General features: G+C 40.2%; 1 protein-coding gene across 6 annotated transcripts in view; it reads left to right on the top strand.

Annotated features, from left to right (window-relative positions):
- The window catches only part of FBXW7 (F-box and WD repeat domain containing 7), a 229,661-nt gene extending 204,895 nt beyond the window's left edge, over nucleotides 1-24,766 (top strand). For all 6 annotated transcript variants that reach the window (XM_033059352.1, XM_033059351.2, XM_033059357.2 and 3 more), the window contains 8 exons: nucleotides 2,571-2,705; nucleotides 7,842-7,965; nucleotides 9,823-9,959; nucleotides 11,617-11,730; nucleotides 15,636-15,817; nucleotides 16,861-17,086; nucleotides 21,482-21,692; nucleotides 22,753-24,766. In XM_033059352.1, the coding sequence (XP_032915243.1) occupies nucleotides 2,571-2,705; nucleotides 7,842-7,965; nucleotides 9,823-9,959; nucleotides 11,617-11,730; nucleotides 15,636-15,817; nucleotides 16,861-17,086; nucleotides 21,482-21,692; nucleotides 22,753-23,021 (1,398 nt within the window). In that variant the 3' untranslated portion in view covers nucleotides 23,022-24,766. The remainder of the gene's footprint in view (nucleotides 1-2,570; nucleotides 2,706-7,841; nucleotides 7,966-9,822; nucleotides 9,960-11,616; nucleotides 11,731-15,635; nucleotides 15,818-16,860; nucleotides 17,087-21,481; nucleotides 21,693-22,752) is intronic.
- The last annotated feature ends 1,803 nt before the right edge of the window (nucleotides 24,767-26,569 follow it).

The following is a 26,569-nucleotide window of genomic DNA, read 5'->3' as shown; positions in this document are numbered from 1 at the left end:
TAGTGGGCTGCATGCAGTTTTGTTGCAAATGGATCAAGCTACAGGGCCCAGAAAAAGAATTTACTAGTGTTGTCTTCATTAATGCAAACAGTTGTGTTCATCTGGCAAGGCTTCCTCCCAATTTTCCATGCCAGACATTTCCCTCGGAGACCCCTTACTGACTGTAGCTGAAGGTTTGTTTGTGAAAGACTGAGGGGTCAGTGTCCTAGAGACAACCTTTTGTGGCTGTTGATTTCTTAAGAAGATCTGTAGGAAGCTGCCTGTACCCATCCCCTAATGATGACAGACAGATAAAAGAGGGTTCTGCTTTTAGTCATTAGCAAATCTTTCCCATTCTTGAATCTTTTCCCTTTTCTGTCCAGATCTGTATTAAGTTTTAAAAACCAACTAAGTGTAAGAGAGTTACAGATTAAGATGGCATACAGTGACATTATTAATCAATAACATGTTGGTAACTGCTAGCAACATTTGCCCCAGCAGCAAGTGCTCTTCAGGTAGAGTTGTTCTGATTTAGTAAATGTAGCTACTTATAAACTAGGAGTAGAATGACCTTGGAAATTTATATTATAAGGAAGTAGCACAAGTATTACTTTCTCTCTTTTTAATTCTCCTACATTCAAACACAGCTGACAGATGAGATTAAAGACTTCAAACATTTGTACCTAACAGCAGCTAAGGTGTAGGTTAATGAAACAAACAGCAGTTGGAAATTTGGTGAGATTAACAGTTCTTTAGTGCATGATTTATGGAGAAATACTCTGTGATAGAAATGTTTCTATTGAAATAAATTTATAATAAAAGGTATTTGCAATAGCACTGCTGGAACTTTGGCTGAGATAGTCTTGTTTCTTTTGAATATTCTGAGGTATTGGGTATTAGACATGGAAATCTTAATCTCCTGTGGTGACACTGCATACACACAGGTGGATGGAAAATGTTTTCTTGCCAGCTTAAACCATTTTATCAGTTGCACACAGTGTGTGGAAAAGCTCAGGTCAGGAACTTCCTCCTCCTTTAGGATAGGCTGTCCAGTACCTGGCACATATTTGCTGCAGAACAAGTGCATGGTAGTGCAGTGAGGCAGCTGCTGTGCATGGCTGATCCACGGCAGTCCCAGAGATGAGGCTCCATAATGCAGCCACCTGCACTGCTCTGAGGGACTTGGGTCACCTGAAAGTCCCCAAGGCCATCATTTGGGTAAATTATAATTCTACTGACATTTCAAGTATTTTGATGTTTTAACTAGGGAGAAGTGATGTAACACAGTGACCTCTCTACATTGAGTAAAACTGGATATTTATCTGCTTTGCATTCACTTTCAGAAATTCCATCTTAACCCTTTCTTAACCCTTGCCTCATTGTTCTGCAGAAACTGAACAGTACACAAACAGTGTAGTATCATTAAGACCAGAGTGAATTGTCAGAGTCAAATCCAGGGAACAGAAATTTATAACCTGAGCAGTAAAGGTCCTGAAATACATGGCAGATTAATACAGAAATCTAAGTTGCAAGGTATCCTGCCTTTTTTTAAAGTTTCAGTTAGCCTCTTACGGTAACTATAATATTACTTGTATGTGCTAATTTACTTGTAAATGTCACTCTAGAAGATATTCAAGAGTAGGAATGTGAATGTGCTTTCAAAAATTGTGATGTTTCATTTTCTCTCTAAGGCTTTGTGTTCTAATTCTGTTGCTAAATCAGCGAGCGGTAGCTCTTTTTTTTACCTGTAATTTTTTTCCCTTTAAATTGGTTTCACGTAACAAATCAAATGTTTTTGGTGAGCACAGATGAGTTTAAGACAGGATTTTTAGATCCTGCATATATTAAGTTGCTATTTTTTTTTTCCTAAAAATGATGCTCCTAATCTACTATGCTCCCAATTGAGTGCCTTATTAAAATCTTCCAATTTTATAGCTCGTATTAGTAAAAATGTCGAGCAAGAAAATTGCCAATCAAAATTCCCTCTTTATTCAAGTGTGAATTGATACTTACAAAATATGCGTTGGTTTATAGCCAGGATTCTGAAATTACAACATTGTCACTTAGGGACACACTGTGGTTATAAGCAGACAGTAAGCTAATGTACTTTTCAAGAAAGCTTTTTGCTTTTTTTCCTCTTACTTCAAGATTTTTGTCTACCAGATGAAACATGAAGGTTAAAAGGTATCATTTCACTTGAATGCACAATAGAGGAAAGGAGTTAATTTCATTTCAACCCCTCCATTGTCTGTAGCATGTGTGTAGATTTCATCAACTTCAAAAGAAGCTTAATTAATTCAATTATTATTAATAAATATTATTATCTATTTAATTGCCAATCTGTATGTGTGCATGTAACAAATCCTTTCTTAACTTATGAATTAGTGTAGTAATTTTGAATATATTGTGTTGATTAACTCCTCATTTTTGTATCATTAACATGAGCATTTATCTCATGGTTTTTTATATGCTTGCACACATTTTAATGAGGAAATTTAATTTGCCTTATTGGCACAGCAGTGGCACTTACTAATATAAACCAAACCAGTTTGTTAAACTAAGCTCCCTGTTTCTTTCTTCTTCCCTTCCAGAGCTGGAGTGGACCAGAGAAGTTACTTGCTTTAGATGAACTCATTGATAGTTGTGAACCAACACAAGTAAAACACATGATGCAAGTGATAGAGCCCCAGTTTCAAAGAGACTTCATTTCCTTGCTCCCAAAAGAGGTGAGAATTACACCTTATTATTGGATTACACCATAATATTGGATTATGAAGTGCATTAGCTGCCATCTTCAGAAAAGTTCTGTGCTAATTTTGCCAACATAGTGATGGAATCTCATGTTAGAAGTTAACAGTTTGGAACACTGACATAATATGGCTACTGTAGTTTCAGGTTGACGTATCTCTGTCTTGATAGCATTTGAATGTTTGGAAATACAGATGACCCCTTTAAATAAAATCCCAATAGCTCTAAAAATATCTCTGTATCTTAATTGGGCCAGTTGTGATTTTTTGTGGGAACCAATTCTGTTAGGGCACACACACACAAAGATTTCCTCTGGATGTAAGACCTCTCTGCACATTATTCTGTGAGTGTAAGCATTATTTTTAATGCTGTGAGTGGTGAGTGTTTGTTAATGTTATTTTTGAATTTATTTTAGACAAATGAAAACCTAAAATCTCTACCAAATAAACCAAAAATAAACCCTGAAAAGCACTTCTTACTAAGGATCAAGCCAAACTGTAATTAAGCAGACGCTTTACAGTAAATCCTTCACTGAAAATCAGATAATGTTGTATCCAGTTAAAGAGAAACTGAGATTTAGATTTCAGTGTGTGTAACTAAATGCTGTCCATACAAGAGTAATTTGTGATGTCATCACTACTAGAACGTGAGGGTGAATATGCAAAGTTATAACCAAATTTGCTGCAGTTATTGAATACATGTATTTTAGTTGACTTATAAATAGTACAGTAATTTCACGAATACAAGCCGCAGCAATTTGACAAAAATTTTGGTGGAAACCCGGAAGTGTGGCTAATACTCAGGGGCGGCTAATATGTGAATAATTTTCTGACATTTACAACCCCAGACGCGCCAACCAGGGCACCAAGCAAAGCACCTGCCAGTAAAAGCTGGCATTCCGCGATTGTTACAGTGTTACTCTGTTGCCCTGGCTCCCTGCAGGCAGCATGAGGGGCGGGGAGAGAGACGGGAGAACTCTCTTCCCTCCTCTGCGACAGCCCAGGGGAGAGACGGGGGGGCCCTGCGCCGCCATTGCCGCGGCTCGGGGAGCCAACGGGAGCCCCGCGCAGCCATTACTGCGGCTCGGGGAGGAGGCGGGGTGCTCTGTCCCCGCCCGCCGCCACTGCGGCAGGAGCGGGGAAACTCCGTCCCTGCCCGCCGTCACTGCGGCAGGCGCGGGAAAGCTCCGTCCCTGCCCGCTGCCGGCGCCACGGGCGTGGGAAAGCTCCGTCCCCGCCTGCTGCCGCTGCTGTAGGAGCGGGGGAAGCTCCATCCCTGCCTGTCACCGCGGGGCAGCACTGACCCGGGGTGACCGAGCCCAGTGGCAGCGGCGGCCGGCGCTGAGCAGCAGCCAGCCCCAAGCCCAGTGGCAGCGGCGGCGGCTGGCCCCGAGCGGCAGCGCCGGGCTGGGCCACCTGGCCCCGTCAGCAGCCCCTAGCAGGCCGAGCCTGCACAGCCTTAGCTCAGCCAGTAAACCCCGCCCTCCCGCGGTTCTGTTACTTATTGGCAACTTTGTTGCACGCAGGTCCTCGCTGCGAATGACAGAGCAGCTTATATTCGGGTGCGGCTTATTTATGGACAAAAACCGAAATGTTTGCCAACACCCAGAGATGCGGCTTATACTCAGTGCGGCTTGTATTCGTGAATTTACTGTACTTCTCATCTTGATTGATTTTAGGAAGTTAAGTCTTAGTTCTTGACACTTTGCAAAGCGAAGTATTGTGGTGTTTGTAGTTGGTTGCTATGTTTGACGTGGTTTTATTACCTGAAGACTTTCGTGTTCTGTTCTTTGACACTCTTTTCTGGCATATATCCTATTTTTGAATACTTGCATGTACAAATTTCTTCTTTCCTTTACTACACTGTGATATCTTCACAAGTCTGGAAGTATCACAGCCTTCCCTTGCTGGCTGGCGTTTGTAAGGGTTGGAATCAATTTATGCAGCAGGTGTTAACTTAGTACACAGCACATGAGATCAATATTTAGAGAAGTAATTCCTACAGCAACCTTCTCAGGGAGTGGGAAGGACACTGGGAGAGTAGAAGAGTGTAGCAGCACCTCTGCATAGTTGCCATTTTTCCAGAGGCTACCCAGAGCATCAGAGGCAGAGGAAGGCAACAAGACTTTATATTTTGAAGAGACAGAAGATACTTGACCACTTCTGCATCTGTTCAGTCTGGAAATTTAGCAGAGAATTGATAACAGTAGCTCAGAGATCAGTTTTCTTTGCATGATTTTGTGGCACTACTCATTGAAGTACAACCAGTGATGGAGCTTCACTGTAAGTAAAGATCGTGTCATAATTTCAGTTTTCACAATTTCTTCACAGAAAAAATACAATAATTAGCAGTAAAACTACCTCACTTAGGTTTCTTCACTCCTCTGTAAACTACTAATGTTTAATTTGCTTATTTCTAGTGTGTTTCCTGCCTCTTGAAACCAGAATATTGTAATGTGTAGCGTCATGACAGGCTGACTTCACCAGTGAAGTTGGCTTGAATAATTTTCGCTTTCTAACCCCAAGTCACTATCACCGAAATTAACCAAGTTTAAAAAAACCATTGAGCTGACTCCACCATCTCCTCTGCTGTTCCCTCACCCAGATCTCCTCAGCAGGGGTGTCCCCAGCTGCTGAGTGCTGGCTGCAGTGCAGGGGTGATGCTCTGAGTTGTGAGGGCACAAGCTAGTTGTTGGGATCAGTAGTTTCATGAAGAGACTTCCCTAGTGAAGCCATCATCCTATGAAAACCCGTTGCTCCACATTAACATCTTTGGTTATCTCCAGTGCTGTTGAATGCAATGCACTGATTTTATTACCAAACCAGAACAGGAAGATGATGTGGACAGGAGGGCTTTGCTTCAAAACTATTGACTGCAATGCAAGGACAGGAACTTAAAAGCCAAATAACCATGGAAATGTTTGTTTTCCTCCCGAGAAAACAGCAGTCATAGTTAATATGAAATAAATACTCTTGTTTTCTTACTGAGACTTTAGAAATAATTATTCAAATTACTAATTTATGAAAGTCAGGTTGAGAAACCAATAGATAGAATTTTGCTGAAATCAGCCATAGAAATGTTGTTGGTTCTGTGTGTGTAAGTGAAGAAAAAGGCAAGGGGCTGCTTACTATTGGGTATTATTAACACTTCAACAGAGAGTAGTTCTAAATCCAGTTTAGTCCAGGGTCAGATCTTTGCTACCTGAAGTTTTCTTATCCACTGCTAATCCTAAAGTCAGCTGTGTTGACCATTATGACTATTTAGATAAATGTAGTCTGAAATATATGCTACCCATATTTAACCTGGTTTAGAATCAGTTGGCTCATAGGTTTAACACCAGCTTAGCAAATGTCCTTGTCTATATAGATAAGACAAGTAATATTTAAACAAACTGCTGCCAACTGAGGAACATTCAGCAAAAAATGGAAAGGGTCTGTGTCATGTTTGAGTTTTTCACTATGTAATGTGTGTTAGGAAAAAACAGTTCTTCAGTAATTTCACATGCCAAGGAATGAAGACAAAAAGTCTAAAAAGTCTAACAAGTACAGTTGTTGCTCCTGTAATAGAGAACCTTACACCAGAGCCCAAATGCTGACTTCCTGAGTAAGGAGAGATGGTTCTTCAGGTTTGTGGCCTGGGGTGCCTACAGGATTTAACACATCATTAAAGGCATAGGTCCCTCCCTCTAATGTGAAGTCCAGTGTGCTCCCCATAAGCTGCAGGTGATGATTTGCAAGAAAGGTGTGTGTGCAACCAAAATGCAAACAGTTGTGAAGTGCTGAATTTTTATTTTCTGCTCAGTCACTGATTTGTGTAGATTACTAAAAGTAAATGGTTCTCACAAAGTGAAGTAAAAAATCTGCTGAGATCAGTAGCCTGCAGTTATGACATCCTCAGTAAATTTCAGTCTTTTCTGCTTTGAAGGGCAGATTCTGTTTCTTTCTGTCTGTCTATCTAACAACTTCAGCTAAAAATTTGAAGTCCTAAACAAAATACATGGCAAGTTGAAGCAAAAATGGGTGATCTGATTTCCTTGACAGCTTCTGCATCCTGTTAATTACTGATGAAGACCCCACTGTGTGAGCATCTTAGTAGTTCTCTGCATTAATGTTTATCAATATTGTTCTTTCTGCAGAGTTTTTAGGGACTCCATGCATTTCCTGTGACTTTCCTCCATCTCACACTTATTTTCCGTTACTAGGGACTTGCATTGTTGCTGTCAAGTAGAAAAACTGTACTTGGTCGTCACACCCTTAATGATAGCTGTCTTTGTGTTTTGGATTTTGGTTTATATGCCTCTGTTTAAGGCTTCATGGAGATGTGGAGATTTTGGGGACTTCGTTGTGGTCACTATACAGTTTAGCTCAGTCAGAAAAGGTCTGAATTTTTACCCAATAAACTTTAGTTTTGTCACGTGGAAAAGCTCATTTTCTATTTACTTTCTGGTGCTCATTAGGATTTGCCCTGTGGTTTTGGTAACAAGCTGCACTGAAGTTACATATCTTGATCCTACTACATCCCAATCCATAAAGCTGCTTGTAACTCCACCTAGGAGTGTGTTTGAATTCTCAGCAGAAAATGAGCGATAACTACACTGCGTTTCCTATGGCTGCAGGGTGGTTTTGAGCTCTGGGGAGCATAGCATTTACTTGTTCTGTATTTGGGCTTACTGAGTGATGTTGCTCACCACAATGTACATCCCTATTTACTCATGTGGTGAACACTCTGCTTTTCAGTTCAACTCTCAAAATAACTTTTGGTGCAATTGTTAGCTAAAATAACAGGCATGATTACTTTGGTAGTAATTCTTCTTATGATTCAAAGTAATGTGGCTTATATTTTTTCAAAAATGTAATAATTATTGCAGCTGACATCTATTTTATTGCAAATGCAAGAATAATTTGGTGATATGATCTGTAAGTAGTTACTTGTGATGATTATTTCCACATGCCCACAGGAATAAACTGGAGTGTGTTAAATTTCAGAGATTGTTTAATAATTTATCGTTCCAATTTTCTGCATTTCAGCCCCTGATGTGTGATAGTAAATGGAGTTATTTCACTTTTCTCTTCAAAAGCAGTGCAGAAAATACACTCTCTTCTAATTTTTTACAGCTGGCACTGTATGTGCTTTCATTCCTGGAGCCCAGGGACCTTCTGCAGGCAGCCCAGACATGTCGTTACTGGAGAATTCTGGCTGAAGATAATCTTCTCTGGAGAGAGAAATGCAAAGAGGAGGGTAAGGCTGTGAAAAATGTTGGATGTAATGGTCAAGATGCTGCCATCATAAAAAGTGCAGTTCATTTACATAATAAGCTTAAATTTTTACGAAGGCAATTCTTGTGACTTTAGATTTAGTGCTAGTTATGCTTTGAGCTACCTGGTATGTATGTCTGTTGAAAGCAGGAAGTAGAAATAATCCACAGAGTGCTAGAGTTTAGGCTTGAATATCTTATTTATAAAGTATACCAGTTGCATATTTTCAGAATACAGTTGGGTTTGCTTTTTGAGGATTATGTTTATTCAAAATGCAACCAAAAGAAATAACAACTGCGGTGTAAAAATGATAGGAGTATGGCCTGGCAGGTTGTAGTGTGGAAGAAAAGCTGTTTCAGTGGTTGGTAGAAGGGCTGCTCTAATTTCACATCACTAGTAGGGTAATTAAGGCAAAGATGGCACATGGTAGTGGGAGAAGGTGCTAAAAGTTTTGCTTGGAGAGGGACACACAGTCAATTAGCCACATGGATATTATTCTGCTTATACCAATTCAAGAAGATATGGTGCTCCAGCACTGATATGAATGGGCAAAAAAAGGCTCCCATGAAAGTAGCCATGTATTTGTGCAAATGGAGAATGTAAGCTTTTATGTTTAAGGAGAATTATAGGAACAAGGAGTCTGTTTGGGCCAGGGAGGAGAGGGGTAGAAAAGCACATACATGTGATCCAGAGCAATCTCATCTTGGACACAGGACCCTGTCCAGACTGCCTTCAAGTATGGAGACAAGGACTTGTGAGGGATTGATGCAAAGGCTTCAATAACAATGTCAGTTGTAGCTGGCTATTTGTGAGGGCATCTAAACTAATTTGTTTTCTTTTATGATGGAAAGCAGGTGTCTGACCTCCTAAATCTTCTCTAAAGATTCTCCTCTTAAAAATGTCAGTGAAAATGCATTACAAGGATAGAGTGAGAAAAAAGGAGAGGTTTGAGAGGGGAATGAGCTTACATTTGTGAGCTTAAAATAAGAATAAATACATCCAGGCAGGAAAGCACAGGCAAACAGGCCTGTATTGCAGCCTTCTTAGCCTCAGTGAACTGCTCACTAACATGAAGGAGCCCTTAATTCAAGATTGCAAGCAGAGACAGGGCTAAAGGCAGAAGAGTGAAATCCACATACTGGCAAGAGACAAGACTCCTCCCAGTAATGAAATGCAGTGGATAAAGGAACTGCATAGAAAAGAGAGCAGGGCAAGAGAATTGTTAAAAAAGCTGTATCTGTAGTAGCAAGGCTGAAACAAAGTGCTACTGCCTAAGTGTTAAGTCAGAAAGGGCATAACTATAATATAAATTCCAGCCAAGAGAGGACAATGCCAAAAGTACTCAGCCTTTCAGATCAAGAAAGAAATTAAAAGCCCACTAATACCAGGAGTCACAGTGAACTTAAAGATAATGAAGATGGGTGACCAGGGTGGAGAATTGCAGACAGAAAGGCTGACTTCTTGAACTGCTCCAGAATAAGCATATAAGTGGTTAAGGAGAGTTTTGGACAATACCCATTTGTAAAAGGCAATATTCTGCTGCATTACCTTGGAAAGGGGGATCCAAACCCAAACTAGGAGGTTGCCAGCAGGGAATGATGAGCTATAGCATTTTCAGTCGTGTTATGATAATGATTATGCTGAACTGACAAGGACAGGCAGAGTATAAATCTCTGAGGAGCAGGGTGGTGACACTGACACACAAATGTTGACCTGCAGGAGATTGTTACGTTTCTGCCATATGTTAATGTCAGGGGTCACAGTAAAGGGGAGGGAAGGTGTTTTCTGTGAGGTGGCCTCATCTCTTCCACGCTCCCCCTTTTTTAAAATTCCATTTTAGGGATTGATGAACCGTTACATATCAAGAGGAGGAAAGTAATAAAACCAGGCTTTATACACAGTCCATGGAAAAGCGCCTACATCAGACAGCACAGGATTGATACCAACTGGCGGCGAGGAGAATTGAAATCACCCAAGGTGAGATTCTGAGCTCTGTGCACAGGGCTGTGAATGAAGCAGGATCAGCTCATGGCTCAGGTTCTTTCCTTTCAACAAACAAGACTATCCATGGACAAAAACCAGTGAATTTCTAGAAATCTAGAAATAATTTGTGTTTTAGCTTACCTGGCTTTCAGTTATATTCTGACCACCATTTTGGCAATGTGTTATGCTTCATACTGCAGAATCCTTTCACTGCATTTCTAAGAATTTCTGTACAATTTTGTGAATTCTTATAAATATGCCAGTCTCTTTGAGGCAGGTAATCATGGAAACTTGACTGAAATACTTATATTTAAACATACAGACACATATATATATGAGTGTATATGTATGTATTGGTGGAGCTGGGTCATGTTACAACATAAAAATACTGCACAACTGTTCTGGGATCAATTCATGCTTTACTTTGAATATATTCTTCTAAATTGAGCAATACAAGACAGTGACTTCCTTCTGTGTTAAGACTGTTGTGGGGTTTTCTAAATGTTAAAATTATTTTAATGACGTTGATATTTATCATTACATCCTTTCCAATATGAAGGTATGGAATATCTTCAATATTTCAAACCTTTTGTAAATAAAACAGCAACTCTCTGATCAAATTTCATAATGAACAAGCAGCCAGAAATGTGAAGAAAATCCACATTTGTGGCTTTTTACGGTTTTAAGACAAATTACCTGTTTTCTTATTTAAAAATAACAAAATAAAATAGGAACAAAAGAATTCCCATGGAAAACCTTTGGCTATATCCTGGTATTTATTTGGCTGTGACTTACATACGTGTCTGGCAATGGTTCTGTATTTCTTGCCTTGATATGCCACATCAAGTTATCTTGGAATTATTGTTAAAATTACAGCCTCTGACATTATCCAAATGCCATTTCATTTCAATGAACATCTTGAAAAATGTTTGGATAGCTAAAATAAAAAATTATTCATCCTATGTATTCTACGAAGGAGGTTGGGTTTTTTTGCTGCATTGCAATAACATATACAGAATTACAGTTTTTCCAAAATCAAGCATTGAAAACCCCACCTCTATAAAATGACATTGCAATCCACATTCCCAACACATGAAATTGTTGCTTTTGTTTGTATTTACTTGAGTTGATGGTTTTCTAGATTTGCCTTTGGTGCTGCCTTGCATTTAACACAATACAATGCTTGGCTGGTAAGGAAAAAAAATAGATGTAGTCAGCCTTAACCACTGACATACAAAATATTCAGCAAATAATCAGCCCATCCTTTTTATTAAGGATTAGCACAACAAAAGGTAACAGTAACTCAACTGAAAAATTAAAGAGATGAAATAACTGCAGAGGAATAGAGCAGTCTCCAGTTACTACTTCAACCCACTTTTGTTAATGATTTTTCCTGTACTTTTAGGAGGTTTGCAGTAACTGCAGTGTACCTGCTAAGCAATGCAGCATCACTCCATGGAAGGAGGGAAACACCTTTGGTCCCAGGTTGCAGTAAATTGGACTTGACACACAGGATTAAGGGGCCTTATTATTACTGAAGCAACTCTAGCATTTTGTAATTTATGAATTAGAAGAGCACTTTGTTTCTCCTGCTTCTCTCTAATCTCCTGCATTAAATTGTGACTGTTGCTTTTGTGTTCTTGGTTGCCAGGTGCTCAAGGGCCATGATGACCATGTGATTACGTGCCTACAGTTCTGTGGGAACCGGATTGTGAGCGGCTCTGATGACAACACGCTCAAAGTGTGGTCAGCAGTCACAGGCAAGGTAAGGTGTCTGCTCTGCTGGATTCCTTGGGAAATGAGCCACTCGTAGAGCTGTGGCACAGCAAAAATGGTACTATGCCATCAGACCGAGCTGCCGGATGGCCTTTGGTGCCTCTGGGTCAGGAATCAGATGATGTACTGGATAATCATCTGAGCTGCCTTTTCCTGCACAGAAACTCCTCCAGTTCTAAAAAGCTACCTTGATGTGAAATTTCAATGCTACTCATGTTACCACTGGCATATATCCTTGTTCTCTTGGCAATTTTGCTATTCTTGTGAAGTCATTTGTGGCATGGATTTTAAAGAATTTGGACAGAAACATTACTTTATCTTCCTTAACGCTTAACTTTGGCTGCATTTACCACTCTGGGTCTCATTTTCTCACTTATCTTCTAGGATTCTTTCACTTGTTTTCAAGTTTTTGCAATGGAGCGTTCATTTTACTGGCTCAGATTTCAAATAGAAAGTTTGTTTTTCTTCCCAACCTACTATATTACTGAGCCACACAAAAAAAATTAACTTGCTTTAGATTTAAATATTTCCTGTTAAATTAGATTCAACTCAGGCAGGAATTTAATAAACTTCAATAATTTAATTCTGGCTTAGAGAAGCAAAGCAATATGTGCAATCAAAAAGACAGTACTGAGCATTTCACTCATGTTAGAACATCACAACTACTCAGCCTACAGGGGTTTTTTTTTTTGAGGTGACTGATCGACCAAGGATGTAGAAAAGGCCTTGGTAAAACAGTACAGTAATTTCACAACTATAAGGCGCACCCTTTTGACTAAAATTTTCCCCTGAACCCAGAAGTGCGCCTTATAGTCCGGTGCACCTTATATAATGGACAAAGTTGTGAAACTTGCCAACCCAGAAGTGTGAGCCGCAATGGGGGGGTGGTGCCGCGGGAGCGCCGAATCGCGAGGCGGGGGCAGGAGCGGGCAGCCGCAGCCGGCAGGAGCTGTGCGGGGAGAGAGGGAGCTGCCACCGGCTCCGGCAGCTGCGTGGGGAGGGAGGGAGCTGGCGCCGGCCCCAGCCCAAACCTCGGCTGCCATGCGGAGAGAGAGGGAGCCAGTGCCGGCCCGGACATGGGGGAAGGAGAAACCGGCCGGCGCCAGCCTGGGCGCGGGGGAAAGAAGAAGCTGGTCAGCGCCGGCTGCAGCCTGGGTGAGGGGGGATGGAGCCGCTGGTGGCTGCAGCCCGGGCGAGGGGGGGATGGAGCCACCGATGGCCATGGTGTCCAAGCTGCAAGCCTAGCTGTGTCAGCCAGCGGCGAGTGGGAGTGCCTGGGCCTGCACCAACTGTGGCCGCTGGGCAGGGGAAGCTGAGACCCACGGCTGCGCGGTGGTAGTCAGGAACCGCAAGCCGCACCAGCCGGTGCCGCGGGTGGGCGGGAGTGCTGGGGCCCGCAGCATGGGGAGGGCTCCTGGGGCTGCGTTTAAAAGCTACGCCAATCTGTGAAAAATGTTTGCAAATTGAGGTCCTGCCAGTAATTTGTTACTTTGTTGCACACGGTGCAGCTCCTCACTGCAACGCCTTGTAGTGCGATGCGCCTTATATAATGTACAACGTTGTGAAATTTGCTGGCTCCCGGAGGTGTGCCTTATAATCTGATGCGCCTTATGGTCCTGAAATTACTGTACCTTTTCCTTTTGGACTGGTATTGTGTGCACTTAGCTTGGTTTTAATGGTGTAGGTAAAAACAGGACAGCTGCTGAAGATAACATGTTTAAGATGTAAAAGGTATCCACTTCATAATGTGGAATCTGAATGTATTCAGCATTTGTCATTGCATGCCCAGGAGATCCTTGAAGGGATTATTAATCCTACTGTGGGTAAGAATAAAATTAAGAGCCATAGGCAGCCTTACCCTGCTGCTGTTGGATTCCCTACAACAAACTGTCTAATGAAGGATTCCATAATGAAATTTGCATCTATTTTAATTGAAAAGTGCAACCTAAACACAAATGAAAAATACTTTCCTTGTACATACTACACTTCCAAAAGCAAAACATTCCCCTAAATATATCAAGTTAAGCACAGTGGCATGACTTAATTACTGTTCAGTAATTTTTTGAAAGTAATTGCAAAACCTAGTGTGGCCATTTACCCCAAACCTTTAACAGAGCCAGAAATTGTGTCTGAAAGGTGGAAGCATGCTGTATCAGCCCTCATGCTTACTAATGCTGGAGAATTAATAAAATAAAGAAACCCTAAAGGTTGGTTTGTGCAAATGAACATGACTAAATAATTCCCTTGACAGATATAAAGCCCAAAATAAGGATTCTCTGTTCTTACTGCTTTATCAGGATGATTTCTTAAAATATGAGCACATTGGATGAAATAAGAAAAAAGAGAACTGTAGAAGTGAACATCAGCAATGAACTGAAAAAGATGGATTTGAGAGCAGTGAATTAAGCCAGGAGCCAGTAATTGCAGAAGACCAGTTAAAAATTGTTAAAGAACAGGAAACCTATGTACAACAAAAAAGCAAATATTTTCAAGGATGTTAGAAAGAACAGGATAGTAACAACAGAAATTACTATACTGTCACTAATGCAGAAAAAATACTTTGGAAGAAAATTAATGTGATGGAAATACAGCATGCAGTGATAATAGAACATTTCAGCAGAAACTCATGCTAACTACCGAAGTTATGTTTTTTCTTATTAGAGTTGATCCATATAATATGTATTTGAGTTTTTTTTTCTAAAGTAATCTTTGGCTTAAAATTAGTGCATTTTCAAGGGGTATGATCACTAGGAGAAGATCTAGTTTAAAATGCATCAATGTTTAAATAGAGTAAACTGAAAGACTGGGTATTTCAGATAAAGAACATTGGACTGTGTAAAGAGGAGTCAACAAACAGTTAAAAAAAGACCACAGCAATTAATGCCACTTAACATTAGATTACAGAAAAAAAGATCCTCAAACTGCCTTGTCCTCTTTTCTCGTGCAGTTACAGGTTTGACTGATAAAAATAATAGTGCAGAAGTCTATGTCTGTGTGCCCTTAAAGACTCTGTCCCCACGACAGAACTGAAGAAAATACAATAGTGCAAAACTCATCATGGCACATATTTAAGTGGGTTAGAAAATGGGTAATTATAGAGAACATTTTGTTAAAGAAAATGCAGAATCTTCACAAGTATCTATCTAAAGGAGTCTTGCAAGGATCTTTCCTTGTCTGTGCTAATTACCATTTCTTGCTGCCTGGTGGGAAAGCATATATAGTCATTACTTGTAGGGAAAACAGGCTGGGAGACAGACACAAGCCATTGTTCTGGGCCAACAGGGGTATTATAGAAGAAGGTGTGAGCAAACACTGTCTGTACATAGTGAGAAATCATGTAATACATTTGGGATGAGAAAAAGGAGGCTGTGTTTATATTGTGTGGGGTTTTCTCCTGGGCAACAGTAAAGTCTGAAAAAGGTCTGAAACATGGTTTTGCAGGAGTGATGCTGTAGCTTTTGTTTAGAGTGTAGTGTTTCTTGGATAAACAAAGAGAAAAATACAACAAAAATATATGGTTTATAGATTGGTGGTAAAAATACCAAGTGTATACTCTCCACTTTTAACACACTTCAAAAAGCTATTGGAAATCCTGCAATGACTCAGAAAATGCCAGGAAAATGACTCAAGGCTGCAAAGCATGTCCTTGTATTGAGAAATTTGGAAAGGAAAAGATTGCAAGAAAAATTCCTTATAGTTGAAGTACCAACAATTGACAGAGAAATTTGATGAATATTTTTTAAAAGGGGAATTTTTTTGTTCAAGCAGAAAGAAGTCTCCAGGGAACTTCTGGCTCTTGCTATGAGAGCCGACTCTTACCTCCAAGACTGCTTTTTCTTGAAGTTTACATTCCCCTGTGTTAAAAGGGTAACTAAGGAAAATGTTTATTTTCAGTGTTTGAGAACACTGGTTGGGCACACAGGCGGAGTGTGGTCATCACAGATGAGGGACAATATCATCATCAGTGGCTCTACAGACAGAACGTTGAAAGTCTGGAATGCTGAGACCGGGGAATGCATCCACACCTTGTATGGACATACCTCCACCGTGCGCTGCATGCATCTCCATGAGAAAAGGTGAGAGCTTTGTGTAGAGCTACAGCCACAGCCTGGCCTGGCATTCATACAATTGTGCTCACAGAAAGTTCTCCTGAGACTTGGGGACCTCATCCAGCACTGAGTGAAACACAAACCAGCAAAACATAAATCAACACAAGGGAAGAGATGATTAATAGGAGTAGAAGCATAAGAATACTAAATGAAGAACTGAAAATTGAGTCATGTACTTCAAAAAGTCACAGTCTGCATTATTTCAAAGCTTATTCTTTATTGTGCCATGATCCAGTCTCCCACACTGAATAATACCTTCTTTTGTCAGTGTTACAAACTTTTACTCCTTTTACCCAATAACCTTCTAAGTATTGTCACTGGAGTATTTTAATTAAATTTTAACTGATTATAACATAATTTTGCAAGAGTAAACCATGTCTTGATTCAGCAAACATTGGCATAGCTCTGTTACTTGGCTGTGGTATCAGATTGTTGTTTGCATATCTTCTTTTTCGGAGAATGATGATGTTTTTCTACATAAATTCTTTAATGCTCATTCCATCTCATTTGTGTTCTTGCCTAAAAAACCTTATAGAACTATAAACTGAAAAAAAAAATCAAGCCAAATAACTGTTACTTTACTAAAAGTGAAATTTCTAAAGATGTTTGTTTATTTTTTATAATTAGTCAACTCAATTATTAAAACAGAATTCCTGTAGCACTGACTTGAGCTCACCATGTTCATAAGCTTTCATAGGTAGATACAACAGTCCACAGAATTTCTCATGGCATTGTTTTGCTGTTCAGGAATGAAGTGCTTTTTAAATACTGATTGCTAATTGTATCAAATAGACAGATCCTGAGGATGTGAGTAGAGCAAGAAAGAATAACACTCCAGTCATTTGAGATCCTGTTAAAATGTCACACCAAGCCACAACTTTGTTGGCTGGTGCACCAACTCTTTCTAAAGTCCCAAATTAAAACTCAGAACCCATTTGTAGCCAAGTGTGATTGTTGTAGTACTTTTATGTCCAATGCTAAGTACCAGAGGGGTTTTCTTGTTGCTACAGGGTGGTCAGTGGGTCTCGAGATGCTACGCTGCGAGTCTGGGACATAGAGACAGGCCAGTGTTTACACGTTCTGATGGGCCACGTCGCTGCAGTTCGGTGCGTTCAGTATGATGGCAGAAGGGTTGTAAGTGGTGCATATGATTTTATGGTCAAAGTGTGGGATCCAGAGACAGAGACCTGCCTGCACACACTGCAAGGGCATACTAACAGAGTCTACTCATTACAGGTATGTGATTTTTATCTGCTGCTTTAGTTTCCTTAAATAATCTTTAAAGTCAGTTTATTTCATCTTGTTTATTAAGTTGTGTGTACCTCATAAAGAATTATACAGACCACAAGAATACAGAGGCATCTGTGATAAACACCTCTTTAATTTTGTTGCACTACTTAGATATTGTCTTAATTTGGAAGCTGAATTTTTTTTAGAGTAGCATTTTTTAAAGGATCCAATTCAATAAAGCCCAAATCTCTATACCAGCAAGTTACATTGTTTTGTGGATTGATGGGTTGTTTGGGAAGATTTTCTTTTCAAATCTTGCATGTATTTTGGAGGATGCTTTCCTCAAGAAATTCTAAACTGTAATTCACAGTAAGGCTGAACCTAAAATTTTAACAATCCTATGTAAATCTCTAGCCTTCTACTTCCTCTTCTCTGAGTATAGGCCAGATATACAAGTGTGAGGCTTTTTCAACAGCAATATGTTAATAATATAGGTGGAGGTTATTATGGTGGTGCTTTGTGGCATCTCTCTTTTGCCCACCAGTTACCCCCAAAGCTGGTGAAGATACACACAAACCTCATGTCTTGAGTGGTCTTACCTTTACTAACCCAAAACCTCATCTTATTCGTTCATAGAGTCAAGGCATCACTTCCAGGCATTGAAAGGCAAAAAAAATTAATTCCATGCTTGTGGCTGTTCACACCACAATCTGTCAGGACTTGAAAAAGAAATCAGCAAAGACAGTTCAAAATTAGGAAATGGCATTCAGCATGTAACTGCTCTGGTTTATGAACCAGAAAGTGAAGCGCAGTGCTTGAGACATTTTTCATAAAGTATTTCATACCTCCCCATAATATATTAAATATGAACAAAGCTCCTAATTGGTTTCCTTTCTCAAAAATGTGTAGCAAAATTTATCAAAAACTCCAGCTCTTCTCTTATATTCATATGCTGAGGAGTGTTCTCTAGACAAGCAGGAAGCAAGTTAAAAATGCTGTACTATCTACCTAACTCTAAAAAATGTTCTGAGGATTTATTTCATGTGGGTCAATTTGGGAACAGATGTTTTTCAACCTTATCTTCACCACTGACTCTTGTTTTGGCTTACGAATGTTTATGTCTTACTCTGATACTGTAGTAATAATGGATCAAATAACTGGGTTGTATTACATATTGATACATTCTGAAACAAATGAGAAGGGGTCGGGCAGGGCAGGGCAAGCTATAGGTGCATACAGGTTTGGAACAGAAAGATTCCTTAAAATTGCGTGGTGGCTCCTGCCCTTCAGCCTGAAGTGGCTCCAAACGGCAGAGTTCCCATAATTAGAACAATCAGATGGAATAAGCCAGTCCTCCATGGCAAGTTCTATTATATCTTGATTTTTACCCATGAGTAGACCTAATATTTTCCAGAGATCCTTATGCAGTAGTTGAGGACCATTAACAGTCCATTAACTGCCTCCACGGTAACCCACAGATTCTCATGGTTCATGGATAACTAACTGATCCAAACCAGTGTTTGTTTCACTGCAGCAACATCAATTTCTCTTGATGCTCAACCTTAAACCTTTCTTTCTGAATACCTCATGAATAGAGAATAAAATTAGTTTGCAGGAAAGGGGGAAAAGAATTGAGAATTTGTTATATCAATCAGGTTTAGTTCTTTTTAAGATATAAAAATATGCTCTAGCCTTCTTAAGTCTGTTGGGCTACTTGGCACTCCTTGTCTTTTTATCTGAAGTCAGATTATTTCCCATCCACTTTTGAAAGCAGGGGACCCAAAACAGGGTCCAGTCAAAGTCTTATCAATGCTTGCTAGAAGTGAAAAATTTTTTACGCCTTCCATTCAGATACCAGAGGGTCTTTTTTAGTGTATTTTCATCTATGAAAATGCATATTAAAATGAATTTAAATGCATTGCATAAAATGCCGTGCATACAGCAGATAAGCAGTCTATGTGCCAGTCACTCTCCATTCTTTTGAATCTAGGTGCCATGCCCAACCACGTCTGACTGCAGAGATCTAAGATACTCATTTTCTGCAGGTTTTATAAGAAACAGCAGCCCCAGATAGTCAAATTCCCTTAACTGGGTTTGTTCTTGTATCATCTGGTACCAGTTAGTCCGAATGGACAAGTAGTGTCACATTACCTTAAATATAACCAAGATTCCTCTCTCACCTTCCTTCTCCCAGGCTGCAGCTGTACCTTCATTTGTTCTCTGCCAAGTTCAGATCTTCACACTTTTTACTTGGCTTCCACACTCCTTGCTTTTGGTCAGTTCTACTGTTTCAAATGTCACTCAAATCCTAATGAAAACAGTAAATGCCAGACCTCTCTGAAACTCTTTCTGGTATCTCTAATAATACTCTAAGCAGAGTAACAGTATCCCTGCCTCAAATTTTTCTTCCTCTTTGTAAAAATACAACCAAGACTTTAGCTGTTTCACATGACTTTTTACTCTATCACAAAAAAAATCATATTGGTTATGATAATTTTCCCACAAATCTGTTTGCTGCTACTTACCACATTACAAAGGGCTTAAAAGTTCCTTGTGGAAATTGAAGTTAGGTTGATTGATCCATAATTCCCCTATCCCATCATCTCCTTCAATAAAGGAAGGAATTGTATTTGCCATCTGAAATTTGTCTATCTTCCATGGGTTCTCAAAGACAGCGGCAGATGTCTGAGACTGTCTTAAAACAACTTGCCTTATGTGATTTTGTTTCCCCGTTCTAGCAAAACCTTACACTCATTTGTCATTGGCATTACTGCTGTGGGCCTACACTCACATGACTGAGGACTGAGACAAAAAGAAGTTAAATAGCTGGCCTCAATAAGTGTTTCCTTCCCACTGAGGATAAATGAGGGGTTTTTTGCCTTCCTCTTGATGTGGTTTTTTTTTCCGTTTTGTTATGATTCTGATTGAGACTTTTTAATACAATAGTGAAATGGCTCTTACTGATTTTATCTTGTGTTGTGCCCTGCCTTTCTGGTTTTGTCCCAGTATGCTCTTTTATACACGTCTATTGATCTAGTTTCTACTTTTTGTACAATTCTTTGTGGTTTAGCCAAGTAGGTCTCAGTAATTTGCAATACTTGCTATCTTTCTTTTACACAGGTTAGTTTATGTCTTTAAGAAACTGCCAACTGTCCTGAATTATTCTTCCCCTCAGAGAATAGATGCATAAAATCCACATGGGAAGGAAGTCTTGGGTTTTTTAAATATGCTTGCTTAAAGACCACTGGTTTTATTATATTGCTTTTTCCCTTTTTTGAGAATTCTGGACTCTTCTATTATTGTCATCATAGCTCAAGCTATTTTCTACCTTTTTGTTCTCTACATGGTCAGTGCTCTTACTCAAAAGAATCTTGTATCTTAGCGTGTATGCCTTCCCTACATGACTGGAAAGAAACACTTCCTTATTGTACACAATTAGGGTTACAAAATAGCTGAATTCCATATTTTTCAGTTACATTTCCTTCCATTTTCTAATGTTGTGAGTTTTGCGTAGATGATTCTGGATTAATGTTGTTGTTGTTCTCCTGCTTGAAGTCCCTCAGACTTGTAAAAAGCAAGGTTGGCTTTTTAACATCTCCTTTAGGAAAAGTACAGTAATTTCACAACTATAAGGCGCACCGGATTATAAGGCGCACTTCCGGGTGTCGGCAAATTTCCAAACTTTTCCCATATATAAGGCGCACCGAACTATAAGGCGCACTTCTTTTTTGCAGCGAGGATCCGCGTGCAACAAAGTAACAAATTAGTAATGGAATCGTGGGGTTTACAGGCAGGTGCTCAATTTGCAAACATTTTTCACGGATCAGCCTAGCCTTTAAACTTAGCCCCAGGTGCCCTCCCCATGCCACGGGTTCTGGCGCGGTTCTCGTGGCTGGTGCAGCTCTCATGGCACGGCTTGGCTTGTGGCTCGGCTTGTGGCTCAGCTCGCGGCTCGGCTCACGGCTCACACTTCCAGGTTGGCAAATTTCCAAACTTTGACCATATATAAGGCGTACCGGATTATAAGGCACACTTCCAGGTTTCGATCAAAATTTTAGTCAAAAGGGTGAGCCTTGAAATTACTGTACTTTCCTCTTACCTTTGCACACTGTAGGGTAGTCAGGATCTGCTGTGTTTGAAGGAAATGTATTGCATTTCAAAGACCATGGCTGAGTCTCTTTTCAAACCATGTCCCTCAAGAGCCTACATCTTCAGCAGAAAATTACACTGACAGTGAAGCACCTGCTGTGGTAACATGGTCATGTCTACTGAGTTTTTGCTTTGTACTGCACTGAATATATATAGTATCTACATGTATTGCATTTAGTGACTTAAATACTTAATAGCCTTCTTTGTAAGGTCCTAATATAATTGCTTGTAATGGATTTATCTTTCTTGTAGTTTGATGGTATCCATGTGGTGAGTGGATCTCTTGATACTTCCATCCGAGTTTGGGATGTGGAGACAGGCAACTGCATTCACACTCTAACAGGCCACCAGTCACTCACAAGTGGAATGGAACTCAAGGACAATATACTTGTCTCTGGGAATGCAGATTCTACAGTCAAAATCTGGGACATTAAAACAGGACAATGTTTACAGACATTGCAAGGTAAGTTTAAACTAGTTTCACGTAAAATAGGCAGCCTACAGTGTTCTGTGCTGCAGATTCTACATAAAAAAACCCCACTGTAAAATAATTACGTACAAAGAAACAAGCACTGACCACTTAAAACTTGAATTTTTTTTTAAGACAGCTGTGTGATCTTTTTCTGAACTAGAAGAACAAAATGTATTTAATCTAATCTATTCAAATCATTTGCCCGTTATGAAAGGCAGATGATCTGGACTGATAGCAATTTGCTATGGGTATATTAGCCTAATAAGCCACATAAATATGTAGGAAATTGCATTTCAAAATAGACAATCAATGTATTTATTTAGGGGTCACTTCAACATTTCAAAACCTCCAGTTTAACTGGATCAGGAGGCAAAGTACACTGTCTGTTGCAATAAATCAAGAGATGCAAGTGGAAGATGTTTTCTTTATTTCAGTAAAGAGAAATTTTTTTTGTATTATTTTTTTCCTCCGTGTTGATGTCACTCAGGCATCATGCACACAAACCCATGGTTGTGTTTCTCCCCACAGAAAAAGGTCTTATATCATTCTCAGATATTATATGCAGCCATGCTGGCTGGAGCAGAAAATTCAATTTCCCTCTAAAGCAAACTGCTGTTTTACGATTTTAACAGACATATAGTCTTTAAGCTATATGTCAGCATATAACTGTCAGTATTTACTGATGGAGTAAAATCATAATAACACTACAAAGGGACTTGGAGACAAACTCTTACAGCAGTCACCTCATTGTGAATGGTTAAGTTAATTTTCATAGATGTCCAAGTGCACGTTTCCCTAGCTGCTGATATACAGCACAACGAGATCACTGAAACAAAATTTTTTTTTACCTGGCTTCACTTTTTGAAAGCATGGCAAGGCTTCTGCACCTTTTAATGTACAAACCCAGGAAATATAACAGATAGTTCTCTAATAGTTCTAATAGATGGAAAGAGCTGTGTGCAAATAGCAAGGTGTTTATTCTAAATGCAGCACTATCTGACATTACTTTCTAATTAATTACAAGTAGAAATGTTTTTGTTTACTCTTACAGGTCCCAACAAGCACCAGAGTGCTGTGACCTGTTTACAGTTCAACAAGAACTTTGTAATTACCAGCTCAGATGATGGGACTGTAAAACTTTGGGACTTGAAAACGGGTGAATTTATCCGAAATCTAGTCACATTGGAGAGCGGGGGAAGTGGAGGCGTCGTATGGCGAATCAGAGCTTCTAACACAAAACTGGTGTGTGCAGTTGGGAGCCGCAATGGGACTGAGGAAACAAAGCTGCTGGTGTTGGACTTTGATGTCGATATGAAGTGAAGGGCATAAAGATTAATTTTTCCAAATGTGTAGATGATGTTCTCCTTTCTCTCCCCCCAGAAAAAAAAAAAAGTAAAAAGAAAGAAAGTAAAAGGAAAAAATCCCTTGTCCTTGGTGGTGCAGGATGTTGCCTTGGGGCAACAGATCCTAAAGACCTACAGACTACGAAGGAGAAGACAAAGATTACAAACTATTACTGACAAGAGAGGCTTTTGCTGTCTCATCACATAAAAAGGCTACGCTTTTGACCAGGGCAGTTTTGCAAAAATCCAACTTTAGAAATGAAACCCTTGAGCAATTTGAAGTGAAAAAAAATTGTTGCATTTCTTGTTAACAAGCTATTTTACCACAAACATCTTTAAATAAGCTGCACAGGCAAGCCTGTTCATGTACCCCTGGGTCACCCTGGGTCCCAGCAGCCCCTCTGAGTAACAAACTGTCCCTTAGCCCTGCTCCAAGCGAGGGGTTGGATGGGACTACCTCTAAGGTCCCTTCCAACCTCCACCAGCAGTCACTGGCTGACTTTCAAAAACTAGAGAGCATCTGCAATGAGAAAAACAAACAAAAACAAATAATCCATTCCTGGTGTGGAAAAGCTAAAATATTACTGTGAATTGTTTTGTACAGTTTTGTCAGAGCTTTTTCATTTTTTTTTCTTTATTCCTCTCTTTTTTTTTTTTTTTTTTTTGACAACCATTGCCAATTTCAGTCACGGTATTAGCCTCTGTTTAGTCTTTTTACGTTGCTTCCATCTACACTCATCAATGCATAAGTTGCTCTGAGGTGGCAAGTTGTCCTGGGTTTTGAGAGTCCTCTGATACATTTAATTAATAATGCTGGTGCTAGAAGTAGGTCTTCAATTATGGGATTGTTGTCCCACCCCTGTACTGTATTCCCAGTGGCCAAACTTATTTATGCTGCTAAATGAAAGAAAGAAAAGCAAATTATTTTTTTTATTTTTTTTTCTGCTGTGACGTTTTAGTCCCAGACTGAATTCCAAATTTGCTCTAGTTTGATTACAGAAAAAGACTTTTTGCCACTGAAACTTGAGCCAACTGTGCCTCTAAGAGGCTGAGAGTGGAAGAGTTTCAGACAATTAAGAGTGAAGTTTGCCTGCAAATAAAGAATTGAGTGTGTGTGCAAAGCTTATTTTCTTTTTTCTGGGCAAAAATTAAAACACATTCCTTGGAACAAAGCTATTGTAGCCTGTTCTGTGGGGAAATTTTTCTTTGTGAGGACTGTGGTGAATGGAATGAACACACATTTAAAAAACTGACAAAATTTTTAAAAAATATTATAAAATGCAAAAAAATAAAACAAAATTTCTGGTCAGTCTTAGTGTTTTACAGAATTTGAGAAAAAAACAACTGTTACAGTTATTGCTGGGAGGAACTGACAGAGCAAAAACTTATGTTTTTGTAAAGATGTCACATGCAAACAAAATGAGAAAAGAAAGAGTCAAATTATTTGCCTCATTCTCCAAGAGCCTCTCCACAACTCAAGCTGAACTGTGAAAGTGATTTAACACTGTATCCTAGGTGATCTTTTTTCCTCCTTTTTTTGTTTTTGTTTTATTTATAGTCTGATTTAAAACAATCAGATTCCAGTTGGTTAATTTTAGCTATGTAACAACCTGACTTGATGGAGGAAAACAACCTTTAAAGGGATTGTGTCTATGGTTTGATTCACTTAGAAATTTTATTTTCTTATAACTTAAGTGCAATAAAATGTGTTTTTTCATGTTAGTATGTCTTTTTAAAAAATTTTTATTTTCTAGTTGTTAATTTAATATTATGTATCCTATGAGGGGTAAAACAGGTCAAGTAGCTCATCTTACTGGTACATGCTTAAATATGTCCTGGGACTTGTTATATAACCCTTCCACAGGTGTGTGAGTGTCCTCTCTTTCAGTTACCATATGGGATTTGTCACGTGGGTCTGGACAAACATGCAGGAAGGATATTTGCTCCTTCTCAGGAGGAACATGTCAGGACCTTGCTCTGGGAGGGGAGGCAGCTAAAAAAGCTGCTAAAGTACAGTAATTTCACGAATACAAGCCGCACGGACTATAAGCCGCATTGCCGGGTGGTGGCAAACATTTCATTCTTTGTCCATAAGTAAGCCGCACCTGATTATAAGCCACTCTGTCGTTCGCAGCGAGGACCCGCGTGCAACAAAGTTGCCAAATAGTAACAGAATCGCGACATGGCGGGGTTTACTGGCTCGGCTAAGGCTGTGCAGGTTCAGCCCACTCGGGGCTGCCGACAGGGCCAGGTGGCCCAGCTCGGTGGGGCTGCTCAGTAGGGCCCCTCGGGGCCGGCCACTGCTGCTGCTGGGCTCACTCGCCCCGGCCCAGCGCTGCCCCGTGGTGGCAGGCGGGGACGGAGCCACCCCCACTCCCGCAGTGGCAGGTGGGGAAGGAGCACCCCCGCTCCCGCCGCGGCAGGCGGGGGCAGAGCCCACTGGCACCCACGGTGGCAGGCAGGGACGGAGCCCCCCCACTCCCGCGGCAGTGGTGGCAGGTGGGGGCAGAGCTTGCCTGCTCCTGCTGCGGCAGGCGGGGGCAGGAGCCCCCCGCTTACCCCACGCACAATGGGGATGGCAGCACGGAGCCCCCACCTCCTCCCTGAGCCATGTGGATGTCAGCACAGAGCCCCTGCCCTCTCCTCCGCCTGAAGGAGGGAGCTCCCCTGCCTCCCTCCCCCTCCCCGCGCTGCCGGCACTGAGCTGGCCCCTCCCACCAAGCAACACAGTAACCAATTTGTAACAATCGCAAAATCCTGGGTTTTACTGGCAGGTGCTTGGCTCGGCACCTTGGCTGGCACTTCCAGGGTTGTAAATGTCAGAAAATTATTCACATATTAGCTGCTCCTGAGTGTAAGCCGCATTTCCGGTGTGGGAGCAAAATTTTAGCCAAAATGGTGCAGCTTGTATTCGTGAAATTACTGTACCTAAAACTTTTTCCAATGGCATCCTCATAACTGCATCTTAAATTGAAACTTGATGTTTATTGTTTATAGATTTCAGTCAGTTGATTGCAGTTGACAGCAAAGAACAAATCCATAAATCCAACTAAAAACAAAGTTGGGATTGGAGAGCCTGAAATAAAGCTTCAGAACAAATAATAAAATAACATCATTCCACATCAGTCCAACAGTAGTTTTATCAGAGCCCTGAAACCCAGGTAAGTCGTCTTCTGTCTCAGAAACTTAGTACTTGAGTGTCAAGTTCTGTCTCAAATCTCCTTGACCAAAATAATTGTTTTCTTCTGTGTAAGCTTTTCTTTCGGGGCATAGCATTTGCTTGTTTGTGACAGTTTTGCCCTGTAGAAAGCTGTCATTAAAAAAACTGAAACAAAACAGTAGAAGAGAAAATATAGGAAAGAAAAATATTTATATACTTACACATCTAAGACTAAATGGAAACAAAATTTAATTCCAATCCTTACATTACACAGAACTTGCCATGGTGAAGGATCATGCTTCCATCTGGCCTCTGGAGATTAAAAAGCCGTCTGAACTGACTGAGCATCTCCAAATTGTAAAAAT

Source organism: Catharus ustulatus, chromosome 5 (assembly GCF_009819885.2).
Source record: "Catharus ustulatus isolate bCatUst1 chromosome 5, bCatUst1.pri.v2, whole genome shotgun sequence".
Taxonomy (NCBI): Eukaryota; Metazoa; Chordata; class Aves; order Passeriformes; family Turdidae; genus Catharus; species Catharus ustulatus.
Note: the sequence above shows the minus strand (reverse complement) of the source record. Positions and strands in the feature narration are given on the sequence as shown.